This window comes from Ochotona princeps, chromosome 20 (assembly GCF_030435755.1).
Source record: "Ochotona princeps isolate mOchPri1 chromosome 20, mOchPri1.hap1, whole genome shotgun sequence".
NCBI classification, from domain to species: Eukaryota; Metazoa; Chordata; class Mammalia; order Lagomorpha; family Ochotonidae; genus Ochotona; species Ochotona princeps.
In genome coordinates, this window is record NC_080851.1 from 6566023 (window position 1) to 6583744 (window position 17722).

The following is a 17722-nucleotide window of genomic DNA, read 5'->3' on the forward strand; positions in this document are numbered from 1 at the left end:
TTCAAGTCCTGGTACTGCGTTTCTGATTCATCTCCCTGATGTTGGGCCTGGGAAAGCAACAAAAGATGGCCCAGGGCCTTGAGCCCCTGTGCCCACATGGGAAACCTAGAAGCTCATGTCTCTTGATTTTAGTCTGGAACAGCCATGACCATTGAAAACATTTGGGGAGTGAACCATTGTAGAGAGGACCTCTTTCCCTCTCCCTCCCTTCTCTGTAACTCTGCCTTTCAAATAAATAAAATGAGTCTTAAAAAAAGTTCTAGCAGAGATGTTCCTTGATCATCAGTGTGGACCATTGCCCTGCACAACCCTTCTTGTTGCTCACCTCTGTCTGACTGCTTGTTCACGCTCTGTCTTCTCTCTGAATGCAAGCCCCGGGAGGTTGGGGTGGCAGTGTATTTTGATCAGGTGCCCAGAACTATGCCTGGAGCTTTGACACATACTGAGATATTGCATGAATATTGACTACATCTTTGCCTCTCCCTACCTGAACTGGAGTATAAGCCTTAGGAAAACAGGTAGCTTGTCTCATTCACCACTGGTGCCAGTGCCTGACACCAAATCTGACCCTTACTAGGCCCTCAGTAAATACCTCTTTCATGTCAAAAGAAGGCACTGACATCCCCCTCCAACCCATGGACAACAGTAAGGAACCAAAGCAAGTACCCACATAGCCTGCTGGGTGGTGCCCAAACCACTCTCATGCCAGAGTTCTCTACTTCTCTGTCCTTGGCTTTGTCAGCACTGGTTGGCCTCTGTCTCCTCTGTCAGCCTCTAACTAACTATACCATGTTTCCTTCTTTTTCTAAAGGTCCTCCAATTACAATTTTTTCAATTTCATGTGATCTGTTGCAGTCTTTGTTTCCTGTTCCACACTTCTTGACTCCAGAGCCCAAGAAGTCTTATTAATGATCACATTTGCAAAAACAGTAACAACTGCTCATGTTGTATATTTTGTACTATCTGCTTCATAGCAGATGAAGCAGGACACCCTTCAGGAGTTCTACTGCAGATCCCTGGACCCTGGTTCTTGAAATGATTGCATCATTTATTTTCCAGGGGGTTACTTCATCTCACTTCACTTCCTGCATTTTCACCGTTTGTCTTTTTGAGTGATTTATTATAAAACGAGAATGCATTAACAAGTCCTCCCTTGGCATTGCAACCCTCTATAGGGATCCTTTCTCCTTTTCTTTGGCTCTACGATCCTCAAGAGGGCAGGCAACTCACTCTGTTACCACATCCCCCGGAGCATTCTGAGTCCCACATATCGCTTCCCTCCTGTAACAGGCATTTGATGAAACAGTCAGTGGGTGGGAGATGTTTCTTTTTGTTCCACTCTCATCTCAAATACAAATAATTTTTGAAGGGTCCATTCAATTTATTAGAAGATGAAACCAACAATGAAAGCAAAGGCAACTCCTATGTGTGACAGGAAGCTAAGGGGAAATGGCTCAAAAAGGGTGATATGACAAAGAAAGAACCTGCCATGTCCATGAAAGTGGAACACATCCAGTTCAGAAAGAGACCAAAACACTGGATAGCGTGATACCCACGTCAGGTCCTTGAGCAGACAGAGGAGATGCCAGCCAAAGTTGTAAGGAGTGAATGGTTTTCAGAATTGCATGTTTTCTCCATTGTAACAGAGGAGGCCACAGAGGCAGACACATGTTAAGATGACAGCTGCTGTGCAAGTCAAGAAGGAGTTATTTACATAACCACAAAAGTTACTCAGGCTGGCAGGAATCCCAGAAATAGAAAGGGTCACAGTTAACTTAGTAGTAACGACTTCAGTGCCCAGGTGAACAGAAGATGATAGCATCAGAGGAGGACTCCCTGGTCCAAGGCATCCACAGTTGAACCAATCACAGACTCAGAGTTTGACAGTTACTAAAGGCAACTAGGTATATCTCTGTGAGATCCAGGCCAGCCCACCCAGCACTAAAATGCACGGCTTAACTGCTAACAGGCTTCTTCATTTGGAACCTAAGGATAACACAAGCTCCTGTGGCACAGTGCTACTTGCAGGAGTAAATCAAACAGTACAAGGGCACTTTGAAGACAGTGGAAAAGGAATTAAAAGATAAATACATTTTTGCTGCACAAAAAATTCAAATTCATACACAAAATGCATATTTAAAAAGAGTTCCTGAAAAGTACATATTTTAAACCATATCCATAGTTTTAAAAGACCACACCAAAATAAACTTATCTTTCCATTCTGATTTTTCACAAACTTTCTGACATATCTAGGTGAATGTGGGGCTGCTGCACAAATTCCCAATTCAGTGGAATATTTAGCATTTTTAGCTATCCACCTATTTAGGCAAAAGTGGAACACTTGCTCTCTGCCTCCCAGAGTCTCTGCAAGGATCTTAAAAGAACCACCGAGTCACTGATGTTAAAAGTCATGTGATTACTCTTCAACTTAGAGCTATTTTTAAATTCCATTTACCAAGATCCATTTTACAACCTCCTTACTATTTAACAAACGCCAAGTGTGTTATGAGTTCTAAACTTTCAAACAGTTCATTCAACAGTTCACCTGAGTTCATCTGGGTTTATAATCTTTCCCTGCTAAAGTGCCTGGGAAAATAGGCACTTGAGCCCCTGCCACCCACGTGGAAGACCCAAAGAGAGTTCTGGAATCCTGGCTTTAGCCTGGCCCAGCCCTGGGTGTAGTGGTTACCTGAGGAGTAAACCAGCAGATGGAAGTTGTCTTTTTCTGTCTCTCCCCCTCCTTCTGTGTCACTCAGTCTTTCAAATAAATAAAAAGTGTTCTTTAAAAAAAAAAAGGAGCAGGGGAGGTAGCAGAGGTCTAGATGGACAGGTCACCAAGCAGTCAAACTACAAGAATCCCTTGTCTTATTCCAAGTGTAACTAAAGCAAAGCTTCTAAACGACCACCCTGCACAACCAGTCAAGGGAGTAACGAGCTGTGCTGATTTCTATTACAGAGGACAAGTGGCGCAGCCAAACCCAGGTAACCATAACTTGCTGCTACCTTCTGTTCCTAAGGGCGATAGGGACTTTGACCTGCCAGGATTTCACAGCCATATAAGTGAGCACTTCCTCTACCCAGACAGCAAAGGCCGTCACGAGGACAAGATGTTAGTTTTGCTCATGTACATTTTCTTTTACTTGTGCAGGTAGTAGAAAACTGTTGACGCAACATTCACCGATGACAACACTGAAATCCAGGCCCAGAAGGGTGGGTGCTGAGGTACAACAAGGTCAGCTTTTCCATGAAAACAAGCATACTCAAACCAATTCATTCCCCCCTTGCACAGACATACTCTAACACTGTACCTGACGAGACAACTAATCTGAGTTAGGAGATGATTGCAAACAAATTTCAATAATGAACAAATTCAAAACTCACCATTGTAAATGTGCTGACAGTTGGTCTCTTTTCTGCCTTCTCTTTTTTACTAAAAAACAGCAATGGAATGACAGAAACTTAAAATATTTCACCAAGTTTTCTGTTTAAAGTAACAAGACCACTTGTTCTGTAGCAATGCAGACAAGCATCATACACACTAATTGAATCACAGGATGTCAATTTTGCCCATGAACATTTTCTTGTACTCAAATATTTAAAATTACCAATTTATAAATCATATTTAATTGCAAATGGGACAAAGAAAATGTATTTTCCATAAAAAATCGTCATAGTATGTTATAAAGTATGAAGGCTAAAGAGAAATGTCTCAGAAATCCACATATGTACTTATCACCAGGTGACATCTTCTGCCTTTGGTATTTCCTAATTTCTCTATGACAGATAGTCATACAGACATATTTTTGATCAGGAAAAATAATTACAAAATACATCTTTGATTTTATTCTAATTAGCAAATCACTCGTGCTCTCTGAAATCAATTTTAAGCACCACCTAGTGAGTCTAGCAGCAGATAATTACTTAGATATCATTCATCGGTATCCCCTTTACTAACAACTGCGACCATCAGATGCTGGACGTAACTAGCCTATAACGCAGCGTGGGAGAGTGGGGGAGAAGAGGGGAAGCATGAAATTGCTCCCTGAGCAAATCTAATTCTGAAAGGATGTCTAGAGCCCTAAATGGAGCATTACGAAAATAAATGCAATCTAGAAACTAGAGCCAAAAACATTCTGTGAACTGTCAAAAGCTGTCCTCAGACATAATAAGGTCAGCTACTATTTTGAGCCCAGATTCAAGTGACTCTAATTCTGCTTATTTGTTTTCCACTGAATGTAACTGCCACCCAGGGCACACAGGCCAACTAGCCATGACAAGCCAGCCTTATCCATACTCAGTTTTTTTTTTTTGCACGCTTAAAACAAAGACAACAAACTACACAGAAAAGTAACAATGTTTTTTGAACATTTTAAGTTCAAAAAGCAAATTCATCTTTGTTTTTGTTTTTGCTTTCTACCTTGAGGTCAAAGGAAGTGAATAGACTTCTAGAGGAACAATCTGGAGTTCACTCATATTTGGCATTGGAATGATGTCAGATGGACATAAAAACACACCAAGGTTGAGTCCCACCCCATCCCCAGTACAGGCGTGGTTTGAGTTTCCCTGGAACCAGGCTGAGAGATAAACAGCCACCAGCTGATGAGCTGGAGCTCCGAGTTGTGCGTTTATTTTGTTATAGTCTAAACATGGTTGTCGCCCTGGAGCACCCATGATGTTCCAGGCACAGACCAAACACTTCGCATGCACTGCTCGCAAATGATTCCATGAGGAAAGCACTGTTTCAGCCTTTTACTGGGAGATGAGAAAACTGCAAAAGAGGGAGAGGTTGACTCAACTTGTCCAAGGCCTGTCCCCTGGCACAAAGCCAAGACTTAAACTGCATGGTTGGCTAACGACCACCAGGATGCAAGATGTGCCTTCTCCCTCAGTAGCAACTTGCACAGTTACCCACTGCCACATCAACTCTCAGCCCTGCTGGATTCCTCAGCTGAATGGAACTCATCCCACATCGTCTTAACAAACCATCTACTCAAATACAGATTTCAGATAGTACCAATACCCTAGCATCCCTCATACGCTTCTTTGAAAGCCTTGTCAAGATACATAGTTTTGTTAACAAAACAGCTTATAGGCAAAAGAAAAAAAAGCGTATAATCAATGGTGATGCAATTAACAAGAATGACTTAACTATTAAAAACTCCTGCTTTGAAGAAAAGTCTGCAGGCTCTGATAGAATCAATAATAAGTCAAAGATATGCAGAGGACCAAAGATGTGCTTCATTGTTTCCCTCCTAACGCCCACAGCCCTTCCTATGGAACAATAGTGCCTGCGGCATCCGGAGCTAGTTCTTTAGAGTCTACAGGTTCTATAGAGTCTAGGATTCCTCCCTCCAACTCCCACCCCCCTACTGATTTTCCCCACGTTGTCACAATAGTCCAGGCTTTCATAAGGAGTTACAATTCCATCATTTGCTATTTAAGTGTGCTCCAACATTGCTGGTACAGACAGTGTCAGACAGTCCATCATCCCATTGTCTAGATATGTCCAACATTTTCACTGGGAGTCCATCTTTGATTTGGAAATAGGGATGCATGTTGCATTGTGACTTCACACCTGGATATGGTAGTCTCCATTAGTCCATCACTACACATTCCAATTTGCATGATGGTTTCTTTATATTAGAGAGAACATATGGCATTTGTCTTTTTAGGATTGGTTTATTTTACTGAGCATAATGGTCACTACTTAACTAGTCCTTTAAATTACTAAGCAAATAATAAAGTGAAAAGAAAAGCGGAATATCTTGCCTCTATTCCAGAGAGTCCTTTTCTCTGTGTATCTGAAAATTTTAAGGACACTAGAAAGATGTAACTTACCTATATGCAATCATTATTATTACATTAGACTTCACTTCCTTGTTCTCTGGCACCCCAGATACCCAGGCCTGGCTGTCATGTGTCATTTTTCTATGGGGTGCTTGCGCCTTTTAGTGAGAAAGTTTTTAGAAACCAAGAGCTGGCGTACAGAATGCTCACTGCTGCTTGTTGCTTTCCATAGAGTGGAAAATAAACTATTACAACTTCACCAGGTCATACTAAAATTTCCAACTCAAACTTAAGAGTATTGCTTAAAAACATTTGAGTCCCATGTTTGTAGTTTATTCCTGTACTGCAAAGCTTGATTTCTTGCAAATCATGTTTTTTACTAAGTAGCTGCAGCATAAAATTCATGTTACGTTTACTACTCAGAAGGAAACCACTTGCGTGAAGTTCAGGGGCTGCTGTTGAGTGGAGGAGGTCACGACGCCACTAGGGGTGCCAGCATCCTCTCCGTAAAGCCTGGGTCTGAGTCATGGCTGGCTTCCCGACTCCAGCTCCTTAACTGTACTCTGGGAGGCAGCAGGTGATGGCTCAAGCACTCCATCACCACCACCCAGATCAGGGACCGGCACTGCGACCCCACCTCCCGGCTCAAGGGCCCCAGCACCTCTGCCCACCACTCCAATAAATAGCAACCCCAAAGTAAAAGTGGGCAGTTCAAAGTCCTGTGGTGAAACCTTCCTTTGAAGAGAGCTAACACAAAATCTTCTTTCCTGTGAGAACTAAGACAAAACTGAAAGGCCTCAGTGTCCCAGGCGCCTCGCCACAAACATGCAGGGTCTGCGTCGCTGTGCAGTCAGCCGCAGCCTGGACCACAGTGCTGACCGCAAGCAGAGAGTGCAGCTCGGCTCCGCAGAAAGGATGTGAGCCCTGACCCCCGGGCCGCCTGACAGCCGCTGCTTTGGGTGTGGGAGGGCGGAAGTCCTCCCCATCACCAACACCACCGGTTCCTTCCAAGCTGGGAACTCAAAACAGATCACCCCAATCCTCCAAGTCACTCAAGAGAGACCCCACCACCACCACACCGCCAAAGGCTACCTTTTCTTATCCAGCTTGTACATGTTCTTCCCTCCGAGTCTTCCATTGCGTTCCCCTTCGAAGTCCATCGTGACCTGAGGGGGACACAAGCCCATTAAAAACAAAACAAAAAAAGCGCTGGTGCGCTCGCGGGAGCCGGCCGGAGACTGAGAGCGCCAGCCTGCCAAGGTTTCAGCAGTGTCTATAGGGCTCCAGATGGGTGCTGAATCTTAGCAGCACCTCTCTCGCCTGCGGACCGAAGACCACATTCCCTCCATCACATCCGTCCCGCGGGCACCGACACCGGGTCTGTTCACCACGGCGCACTGTGGGACGCAGGTGGGCATCCCAAACTCCCGAGTCTGGTGCGGTCTCCTCCCACCCAGTCCCTGAGGACCTCCCAGGGGTTGTGTGTTGGGGGCACGGAAGTGGGGTATAACCCACATCTTTCATCGACCCTCAGGAAGCCCTTTTCTCAGAGGCAGTGAGAGACCTCGCTTGGACACCCTTCCTGAAAGCTGCCCCTCGTTACCTTAGCCTTTTCCAGGGAACGTCCCCAGGACGCCCCGCTTTCGGCAAAAGGAGACTCGGTCTTCAAGTGCCAAGACTCGGAGGAGAGAGACAGCGGTGTCCACTTCTCGGAGCTCTCTGGGGCCGTTCCTACACTGTGCTCAGTGACCTGGGACTCGAGGATGGGCGTGGCGAGGATGGGCGTAGCGGGCGTGCGCTCCCCTCCCGGCACCGGCCGCCCAGCCAATCAGGAGGCTGTGCCCGCCGGCCACACGCTGATTGCTTGCCCCGGTGTTGAGCAACAGGCAGGCTTCCAGGAGGAATGTCCGGGCTACCACCGCCCCTGCAAAGAGAGGGAAGCGCCTATCAGCTGAGTCATCGGGGACACGCACCGGGGAGACCCGGTGGCACACAGGAGTCTCCAGAGACCCGTGTCTGAGTGGTTTGTGGCAGGGGCGGCTTCTGGGACAGAGCCTCATGTGTGGGAAACTGGCAACCTGTTTCAGCAAAAGTCTTCACTCTGGTAACTTCGGTGAGCCATTTAAAAAGCAAGGCTTTGGGATTTGTAAATCAGGAAAGACGCATATTTAAAGGAGTGCAACAGTTTAAAAACACAGTTTAAATGTTATCCACCAACTCAAGTGCCCGTGTTGTTCCCAGGGCATTTCAAAATTTCAGTATTTTCATTCGGACTATGAAGTAGATACGGCCCGCTGGTTTCTTTCCATATTTGCTACTGACACACAGTATTATTTTTTCTTACCCACTATTTTCTTCAAAATGATGAAACCTAAGTGTGATTTCTACAGTTCGAGAGGACACAACACTGCTAGAGGGGAGCCTCCCGATAAACCTTGGGAGGGGTGGGGAACTGGGAGGAGGAGCCAGCTATCTCTAACAGCAGGTGGCTTACGCACCTGCCTCACTGCCCTGGCTTGGGAGAGAATCCCCTAGACTTGTAACCATGGCAGTTTTCTTGACATAAAACTCTTCCATGCCATCATTTTCTTTGCATCCTTTCTTCCAGATTGTCCATGCCTGGATTTCTTTCTGATTTGTTAATTATATTTTCCAGGAGGCCTCTTCTTCTCTGTGTTTTAATTCTACAGGCTGGCTCATCAATTCACTCCAACCCTACTGTTCCCCTGAGGAAAATGTATACACTTTTCTCTTTATCTGCATTTCTGATCTCGGTCATGCTTCTGCTCTCTCTTTCCCCTTTTGTTTTGCTTGGTCTCTTCAGCCCACGTTTAGTTATGGGATCTTGTTACATTTTATGACCTTACCCAATGACCTTGAATCCTCCCTTAAGCAATGCAGGGCATTTTTTGAAGTATTATATTATGCTGATGATACTGTTTTACAATATGGAGCTTCAAGTGAAAGATCCCTATCAAGGACATATAGGTTAAAGATCAGAGGAGTCCAGAAATTATTTTTAAATGTAAATATATATATATATATATGTATGTATAAAGACTTTGCTTGTTTTGACTTATTTGCGATGCAAAGTGATTGAGTTGGAAGGATTTGCTTGATGGAGAACTCCCCAAATGCCCACACAGCCAAGGCTGGGCCAAGGTGAAGCCAGAAGCTGGGAACTCAGCCCAGGTCCCCCACATGGGTGGCATCCCCAGCTATCTCCCGGCATGCCTGTCAGCAGGAAACTGGAAGGGAAGCAGAGCAGGAACTCAGACACTCCAAGATGGACCACATGGGGCATCTTAAGTGGTGTCTTCACCACTACACCACAACACCTGCCTCTAGACTTTTTTTTTTTAAATAACAGCCCTGCGTTCTATTATAGTCTATTGAGTTTCTTTGCTCCATGACAAGAAAATCAGGACATAAAATGTGATGGACCCGAAACAAAGGCTGGTCCCCGCTAGTGTCACAGATTTCATGTCACCATTTCTTACAGGACACCTGTCTTATGTTTACTCCCAACTAATCACTGCTCCCACACTGGCCTGCCTGCGTTCTCCTTGTACTTCTTCAGTTTACAGCGAATTCTTTTCAGCCTCATTCCAAGGTGTCCCTTGCACAGCTTCCTCGGGGCAGCTATGTCTACTCTTGGAAGTGTGCTGCCCTTGCAACCTGCACCTTTCTATCCTCCCCTTCTTGTGTAAGTGTCTCACCAACCTGCCTGGTGAGACACACCCTGTGCTAAGATGTCTATCTCTGCTACTCATGGTTCTGTGCATACCTGTCAGGATCGTGGTAGCAGCAGCCAACTCTGCACAGGTATAGTAAACCTCTCAAACACTTCAAAGAGGTGAATCAATCCTCAGAAGGACCCCGTGTGGTCGATAACTGCCAAGCTTATCACCCCTCCCTTCCAGTGGAAAAAAAATCCCTTGAGGTTCACACTACATCCCCAGGTCACCCAGCTGATGGGCAGCTGATCCCAAATACACTCTCAACCATTCTCACAGTACACACACTGCCTTTGCAAGACCCATGAAATGTTGTCCACATGATGACTGCCTTAGAAAACCTTCAAGCGTCTCTTGCCCCCATGGGACCTCAGAGTTTCCATTTAGCATCTAAGGATCATTACACACTACTCTTTAGCAGCATTTACTCCCTCAGCTCTTTTTCATTATGATTAATATTTGTTTCAGAGGAGGAGACAAAGAATGCTTTGTTCTGCTGGTTCATTCCTCCAAAGCCCATGCTGACAAGAGCTGGGCCAGGCCAGATCTAGGGAGCCAGGAACTCAACCCAGGTCTCCCTCAATGGTGGCAGGGACTCAATAACTTGAGCCATCACTGATCTGGCAGGAAACTCGAGTTTGCAGTGAGGGCCAGGATTTAAGCTCAGGCATTCCCAGGTGCAGGATGAGGGTCTCTTCAGTGGCAACTCAGCTGCCAGGCCAAATGCTTGCTCCTCCTCTTCTGTATACTGTCTCCCTCACTCCCCACACAAGCATGTCTATTCCACTTCAGCCAAACTCACTGTGTCACTCACATGACGTTGTGTATTTCCACCTGCAAATCTTGAAATCCCTTTACAAAGATGTCCTTGAGCAGTACCTGGCTCCACCACGCCAGCTGGACTCCAGCTCCATCTCTGCTATTCTGACTATGTACACGTGAACAGGTTACTTAACTCTTCTCTCAGTTTTCTCTTTAGTTAAAAAAAAAAAAAGGATAATAATGATGCCCTATATTCTTATTGTAGCATTCAGTGGTATGTTTAAAACACTTGTGCAAGGACCTGCCCTGTGGCATAACTGGTAAGGTCACTGCTTTCAGGGATGGCATCTCATATGGGCATCTATTTGAGCCCAGCTGCTCCACTTCCAATCCAGCACCCTGCTGATATGCCTGGGAAAGCAGCAGAGAATAGCCCTAGTGCTTGGATGCTTGTATCCATGTGGAAGGTCTGGAAGCTCCTGGGTCCTGGCTTCATCATTGCCCAACCATGGCTGTTGTGGCCATTTGGAATGTGAAACAAAGGATGGAAGATAACACTCTCCTTTGCCATGACTCCACATTTCAAATAAATAATAAATCTTTTTAAACACCTGTACAGTGTCGGACACAAGTGAACACTCAGAAATCACCATATATCAATAAGAAGACTCCCTTTGCAGTCTGTTTTGTCCTTCCTTAGCATTCCTCAGCACACAAGTTGTATCCCCATTTATTTATCCATAAATGTTTGATCACTTATTCTGAGCTGTGCTGTAAGACACAGAATGATTTCCATAGGTTCAATAGCAATCTAAAGAAGCTAAGAATATAGATACTAAGGAAAATAAACATAAAAGCACTTGTCACCTCTTTAACCATAATGCTACTTGCCCAGTGTCTGTCATCATGAATATTACCACCGTTTTATTACAGATCTCTGCTTCTGCCTTTACCACTTCTAACTGCTCCCATGCCCACTCTTGGCCAGGATCTTCTTTGGAATAAACCAAGCAAACTATGACATTAGCCTATAACTTTTCTGAGAGTAAAATCCATGCTTTCTGAGCCCTACCTGACCTCCTCTCCTTCACTCTTTCCCTCATTATCTCTGTCACAGCACTCACCTTTGTTCTGCTTGTGGAGCCTCCAAGTGAGCTCCCACCCCTTGCCTTTTGCACTTGTTGCTTCAGCCTGAGACATTCTTCCTTCAGTTAGTTTCCTATGGTGACTCATTACCTCATTTCTTCCCGGTCTTTATTCAAATGCCATGCTGTTCTGTTTAAAACATTTAGAAACAGGGTCTGCTACATAGCAAATGCCTAATAAATATGTGCGCAGTAAATGAACAAAAAATGTTAATGAGTAAGTTGATGAATGAAAGTGTGGACTAAGTACAAAGTTATGCAAAGGACACTATTATGTATAGTGCTAAGAATATTTTAAATTATTTGTAAGTAGGCTATTGGAATTTCTTCCCATAAATCTAGGGTTTAGTTTCATCAATATTATTGCACACTGTTACTGAATGTTTCCTATAAGCTGAACATCATGCTGCCTTAGGGAGATTTAAACATTAGATCTTGACGTCAGGGTGTGGAGTAGCCATTTGGCAAAGCAGGCTGAGATACCACCTGCAATGCCCACATCCCACACTGGAGTAAGAGTCCTGGCTCTGCTCCTAATTCTGAGTTCCTGCTAATGGGTACACTCAAAGACAATGGGTGATGGCTCAAGTGATTGGAACCCCACCACTAAAATGGGAAGCCTGCATTGAGCGTCTAGCTTCTGCCTTCGCCCTCTGCGCAGCTCCAGCTATTGCAGACGTTCGGGAAGTAAATCAATATACAAGAGCTCTTTTGATACATAGATATACTTAGGTAGACAGATATAGACACAAATATACCCTCCTTCCTTCCAAATTGTAAGACATGTTTTTTTAAATGTCCTGCCTTTAAGAGATTGCAGATTATACCATTTATAGAACTTCCAAGAAATTCCAATAATCCCTAATTTCTCCCAGCTCTTGTATTTAAGCCATCTGAGCCCAAAACGAAGATTAATCACCCTGAGAGAAGGCACAGAAACTGACCTTGTTGAACTTCGCTGACCTATGCCACAGAGTATCCCTGGTGCTGAGTGCAAAGAATGAGCTAAGTGACTCAGTGTGGGACAAAGAACAAGACAAGGGACAACAATAAAGAATCCACACTCTCTCCACCCATTTGTGTAACTGATTTTTATCTGTGAAGGACACATGACTCTTAATTCCTTGGACTACTCAATGGCTGGGGCAAATGTTGGATTACATCAGATAGCTTCCTGGGACACCTTTATTTTTTTTTAAAGATTTATTTAGTTTTATAGAAAAGTTAGATATACAGAAAGGAAGATCCGTCCATTGATTCATTCCCCAAGTGGCCGCAATGGCTGGAGCTGAGCCAATCTGAAGCCAGGAGCACGGAGCCTCTTCCAGGTCTCCCACATGGGTGCAGGGTCCCAAGGCTTTGGGCCATCCTTGACTGCTTTCCCAGGCCACAAGCAGAGAGCTAGATGGGAAGTGGGGCTGCTGGGATTAGAACTGGTGACCATATAGGATCCTTGTGCACCCAAGGCAAGGATTTTACCCAGTAGGCTACCGTGCCCAGCCTGACAACTTTATTTTTTTAATGAAATTACGATTCATAAGATGATCTTTTCTCAAGAGCTTGATTACTTTGTCATCATTAAGACAAACTGTAGCAGCCACTACTTGGTAGGAAGAGTTATCAAACGACTTAAAATGAAGCGACTTAGGGATTTAGCCATATGACAAAGGCAATGGCAAGAAGTAACCCAAAGCTTACTTCTCTGTGACCCTTTCTCAGCCTAGTCTCATCAGTAGTGTCTTCCACCCCTGGCCAACACAATTCACCATTGTCTGTGCCTCTGCTTTGGTATTTATTAGTGGTATTTGATATGTTTATGATTTTTCCCTTTATAGACAATTGCACAGTAATTTATACAAAACAAAGATTCTTGAAATGCTTGCTCAGAGAGGATGGCACTAGCAACTGTTGGTCGAAATTGAACTAGCAGGCTAACTGCCCAAGTAGTGTCAGGGTGCTTTGAGAATTCTCTTTCCACAAATCACCTCCTCCATCACCCCTATCAGTCCCTAGCCACTCCATCACAGTGACCAATGTTGTGGTGTGGCAGGTTAGGCCACCACCTCTGACACTGACATCCCATACACATGCTTATATGAGTCCTGGCTAATCTACCTGGGAAAATCCCAATCCAACTTGGGAAAAGCAGGGCTCTGCACCCAAACAGGAGACCGGGATGAAGCTCCTGGCTCCTAGCTTTGGTCTGGCCTAGCCATTGCATTGCGGTTGTCTGGGCAGTGAACCAGTGGATGTAAGATCTCCCTATCTCTCTGTCCTCCCCACTCCCTGCAACTCTCTCTTTGAAATAAATCATTACATCTTTAAAAACAAAACAAAACAAAAAGCAAAAAACTAACAAAACAAGAAAACTCCATCACAGTAGTAGGCACAGACCTAAAGCAGGCCCTGGGAGTCAGTGAGGATGGCTCCAGTGACTGGCTTCTGGCATCCATGTGGGAAACCTGCATTGGATTCTTTGTCCAGCTTCAGCCCTGGCCGAATCCTAGCCATCAGGAGCATTTGGGATGAAATCCCTATAAGACAGAATTCTGTCACAGGATTATTCCTCTCAGTGAGCCACTGCCCTCTTTTAAATCGAGTGCCATAATAACAAAAGACATTTAAAAAGAATGATAGAATTGAGGAGAGAGAGAGAAAAAAAAAGGAGAAAGCAAGGGAAGGACAAGAATGAAGTGCGTGGGAGGGATTGTTGAAGTTAATCACTTATCAGCTTTGGGCAAGTAACTCAGTCTCTCAAAAACCTTGGCCTCTGCATAATTAGGATAGGAGCAATAATAGAAGCTGCCTGCCCTTTTTGTAAAAAGGAAATAAATTAAGATATGTAAAGTGTTTGGTATGAAGTACCTAGTGTCATCCAGATTTCCTGCAACAGATGATCAATGGAATATCAAGACATGAATAGGGACCAGCGCTGTTGCATAGTAGGCTAATCCTTTGCCTGAAGGGCAAACATCCCATATGGGTACCACTTCATGTCCTTGCTGCTCCACTTACCATTCAGCTGCCTGCTTATAACTTGGGAAAGCAGCAGACAATGGCCCAACTCCTTGGATCATTGCACAGGAGAACAAGAAGATCCTGGCTGCTAGCTTTGGATTGGCCTAGCTCTGGACATTGTGGCCATTTGGGGAGTAAACCAGCAGATGGAAGAGCACTTGTTCTCTCTCTAACTCTGACTTTCAAGTAAAATAAATAAATATTTTAAAAATGAATAGAAATCAAGACTTTTCAAAAAAATATGATTAATGGGAGGGGCTGGAGAGGGGCACTGAAAGTAATTCATGACATAAAAAAATTAGGAGGCATTATTTTAAATAAAGCTATCAAAATGAACATAAAGATTAGATAAACTCAATTTTAAAAATTTAGCTACTTATTTGAAAGCAGAGATACAGAGCATGACAAAAGTCAGAGATCTGCCGCCTTCTGGTTTACTCCCAGATAGCTGTAACAGTATGAGCTGGGCCAGGCTCAAGCTGGGAACCTGGAAATCCACCTGGGTGTCCCCCTGGGTGCAGGGGCCCAAGCACATGGGCCGCCTTCCACTGTTTTCTCAGGCTGGGTACTAGGCAACTGGATTGAAAGTGGAGCAGCCAGGACTCAAACTGGCAAACCTGGGATGCTAGTGATGCATCTTAATTTACTGTACCACACCCCCAAATGAATTATGTTTTTGGGCATCAACAAATCAAATAGCTATTTATTGCAAATATCACAAAAGGGCCATAGTCTTCAAACATAAAGAGTTTATATATGTGACTAAGAAAAAAAAATCAAAGATCAAAACAATTCACAGGAAAAGGAAACAGTGCTCTGGTAAACAATGATCTAATAGCACACATACTAACCACAAAGACATACAAACTGAAACAGCATTGTGAAAAATGAGGCAATCCAGTCTCATGGATGGGTTTATATCATGGAAGCTAGAAAGTATCCAAATGAATATAGAAACAATGTAGCCACATAGACATTAATGCTTATATGGCCATTTAAGTGGCCAAGTAAATTATGATGTATGCTCTTAAAGTAGTAATGTAAGACTTGCTCACAAAGAATTTGTTCTATTAGTGAAAATTCCCATGTTACTGTTTAACATAAAAGGGCAGGAGAAAACTGTAGTAGTATACTAGTAATCATGTAAGCCAAATTAATGACTATATTATAAGAAATAACAGAAAATAAAGAGTGATTTCTTTTTAGTGATTAAAGCTATTAGTAAGCTTTTCACTTTGAACTGCTCTGTATTTTACATGCACTACATTAAAAGTGCATTATCAGGCCCAATGAGGTAGCGAAGCAGCTAAAGCCCTCGCCTTACACACACCAGGATCCTATATAGGCACTGGTTCTAATCCCAGCAGCCCCTCTTTCCATTCAGCTCCCTGATTATGGCCTGGGAAAGCAGTCAAGGACAGCCCAAGTGAATCATCAGACAGAAGATCTTTCCTCTCTGTCTCTCCTCCTCTCTGTATATCTGACATTCCAATAAAAATAAAATAAATCTTTTTAAAAAGTGCATTATCATTCTTTTGAATAAAAGAAGGGAATTGTTTTATCCATAAAGCATGGAGATGAGGCTATGGAACAGGGTGAAGGATCCTGGTCGTTTCTGTTCACATCTCAGTGACACTGGTAATTAAGGAGCAAAATAATCACATTTTAGTGTAAGTAACACTGACAATTGCAACGTTCTGCATTTCTTCAAGCATTTCCCACTTTCTCCCAGTTGCAGTTCTGTGAGAGTCTGAACATCCTCTCTTTTAGGTCACTTACAAAATACAGAGGAGATGGTATGTCCTCAATTTCTTATCTGCTAGAAAAGCAGAGAAATTCACCATTAGCAGCCTTTTTGACATTTTTTTCTTCTAATTTTAATTAGCATTTAACAGTGTGACCTTTAGCTATAATTCCAAGAATACAATGATATTCCCTCTCTCCTTTGCTTTTTTGACATTTTAAAACATCACCAAACAAGTAAAGATGGACTTAAGCCAGTGGAATTCTTTCTTTATTGTCTTGTTTATTATTATTATTTCAGAGGATTGTGGGGTTCAGTTCCTAGCTTGAACCATAACTGCTACTTCCTAGAGTCTGCATTGATGGAAGACTAGAACCAGGAGCTTAAGCTGGGAACTGAACCCAACAAGTGTGCTATGGCCTATGGGCATTTAACCAGGTGAACTGCCAGCTCCTACTTATTTTTGAGTCCTATATGCCAGCCTCTTGGCTAGATACTGCCAATATGAAGATGAACAGGCACAAAGTCCTTCATGTAGTTTGTGTATGTTTTAGAAAGAAAATTATTTAGAGAATTTTTAGCATACAGGTGAATGCTTTTGTTTTTACAAACAAAACTAAACTTACATCTAAAATGTCCACAATCCTTCCTTTTCCAAGTAATTGTCCAAAGAAAATATATGTCTATTTCAATATGTCTGCCAAGAAATAAAGAAATTAGAACTTTTGGGATTTGTACTGAGTCTACAAAAATATGCTTCAATTATATTTAAGAATACTAAATTTTACCTTTTGCTGATACACATAAATTCCAAAAATGAACAAGCTGATATTACAATTAACAATGTGGGCTTTAGCATCAGATAGATCACGTTTAAGTTTTGGTCTTCTGACATTAAACTATTTATTTATACTGCAGCAAAATTCCTCATCTGTTAAGGCAAACAGTGAATTTTATTAGCTCAGTTCTGGAATGTCTAAATTCACTCACATTCACTTGCATTGTTCTTGTTGTTAACAAAGCAGCAAGTCTCCATTAAAAATGAGGGCAAACGTGGTGCAGTTAAGTCACCACTTGCAATGCCAGCATCCCACAGCTGAGTGCTGGTCTGAGTCCTGGCTATACCATTTGTGATCCAGATACCTGCTCATGTGCCTAGAAAACAGGGATGATGGCTCGAGTACTTAAGTCTCTGAAATAAAAGCTAAGTATAGCTATTAATAATGAACCAAACTGTCTTGTATGTTTAGTAAATTTGTTCTGAAGATTATTCTGAAAGAGAAATTATTTTGCTGTTCTGTGAGTATCTGGCTGAGGCCAGTACATATCTATTTAATCATTCTCTTACTTTATGGCCAATCCTTTTGCCCTCAGACATCAGACCTAAGGAATTCCTGACATAAATACAACAATATTACCTTAGAGTGCTTTTGAATTTGCCCAGTTTATAAAAAACATAATTTCCTGTTTAGTTTTTTTTAATTGCTTTATGATTCATAGACTTTGAACTTGCCTAACCTCAAGTGAAC

The 17722-nt window shown here is 43.1% G+C and overlaps 1 protein-coding gene across 3 annotated transcripts in view; it reads right to left on the reverse strand.

Annotated features, from left to right (window-relative positions):
• The window catches only part of ABCB1 (ATP binding cassette subfamily B member 1), a 160509-nt gene that overhangs the window by 122452 nt on the left and 20335 nt on the right, over positions 1-17722 (reverse strand). For 2 of the 3 annotated variants that reach the window (XM_058678324.1, XM_004582279.3), the window contains exons 1-3: positions 7391-7476; positions 6880-6953; positions 3382-3430 (exon numbers count right to left, since the gene is read on the reverse strand). In XM_058678324.1, coding sequence (XP_058534307.1) covers positions 3382-3430; positions 6880-6947 — 117 coding nt within the window. In that variant the 5' untranslated portion in view covers positions 6948-6953; positions 7391-7476. Of the gene's footprint in view, positions 1-3381; positions 3431-6879; positions 6954-7390; positions 7477-17722 lie in introns of those variants that run through there. The other variant, XM_058678325.1, reaches the window with a different exon arrangement.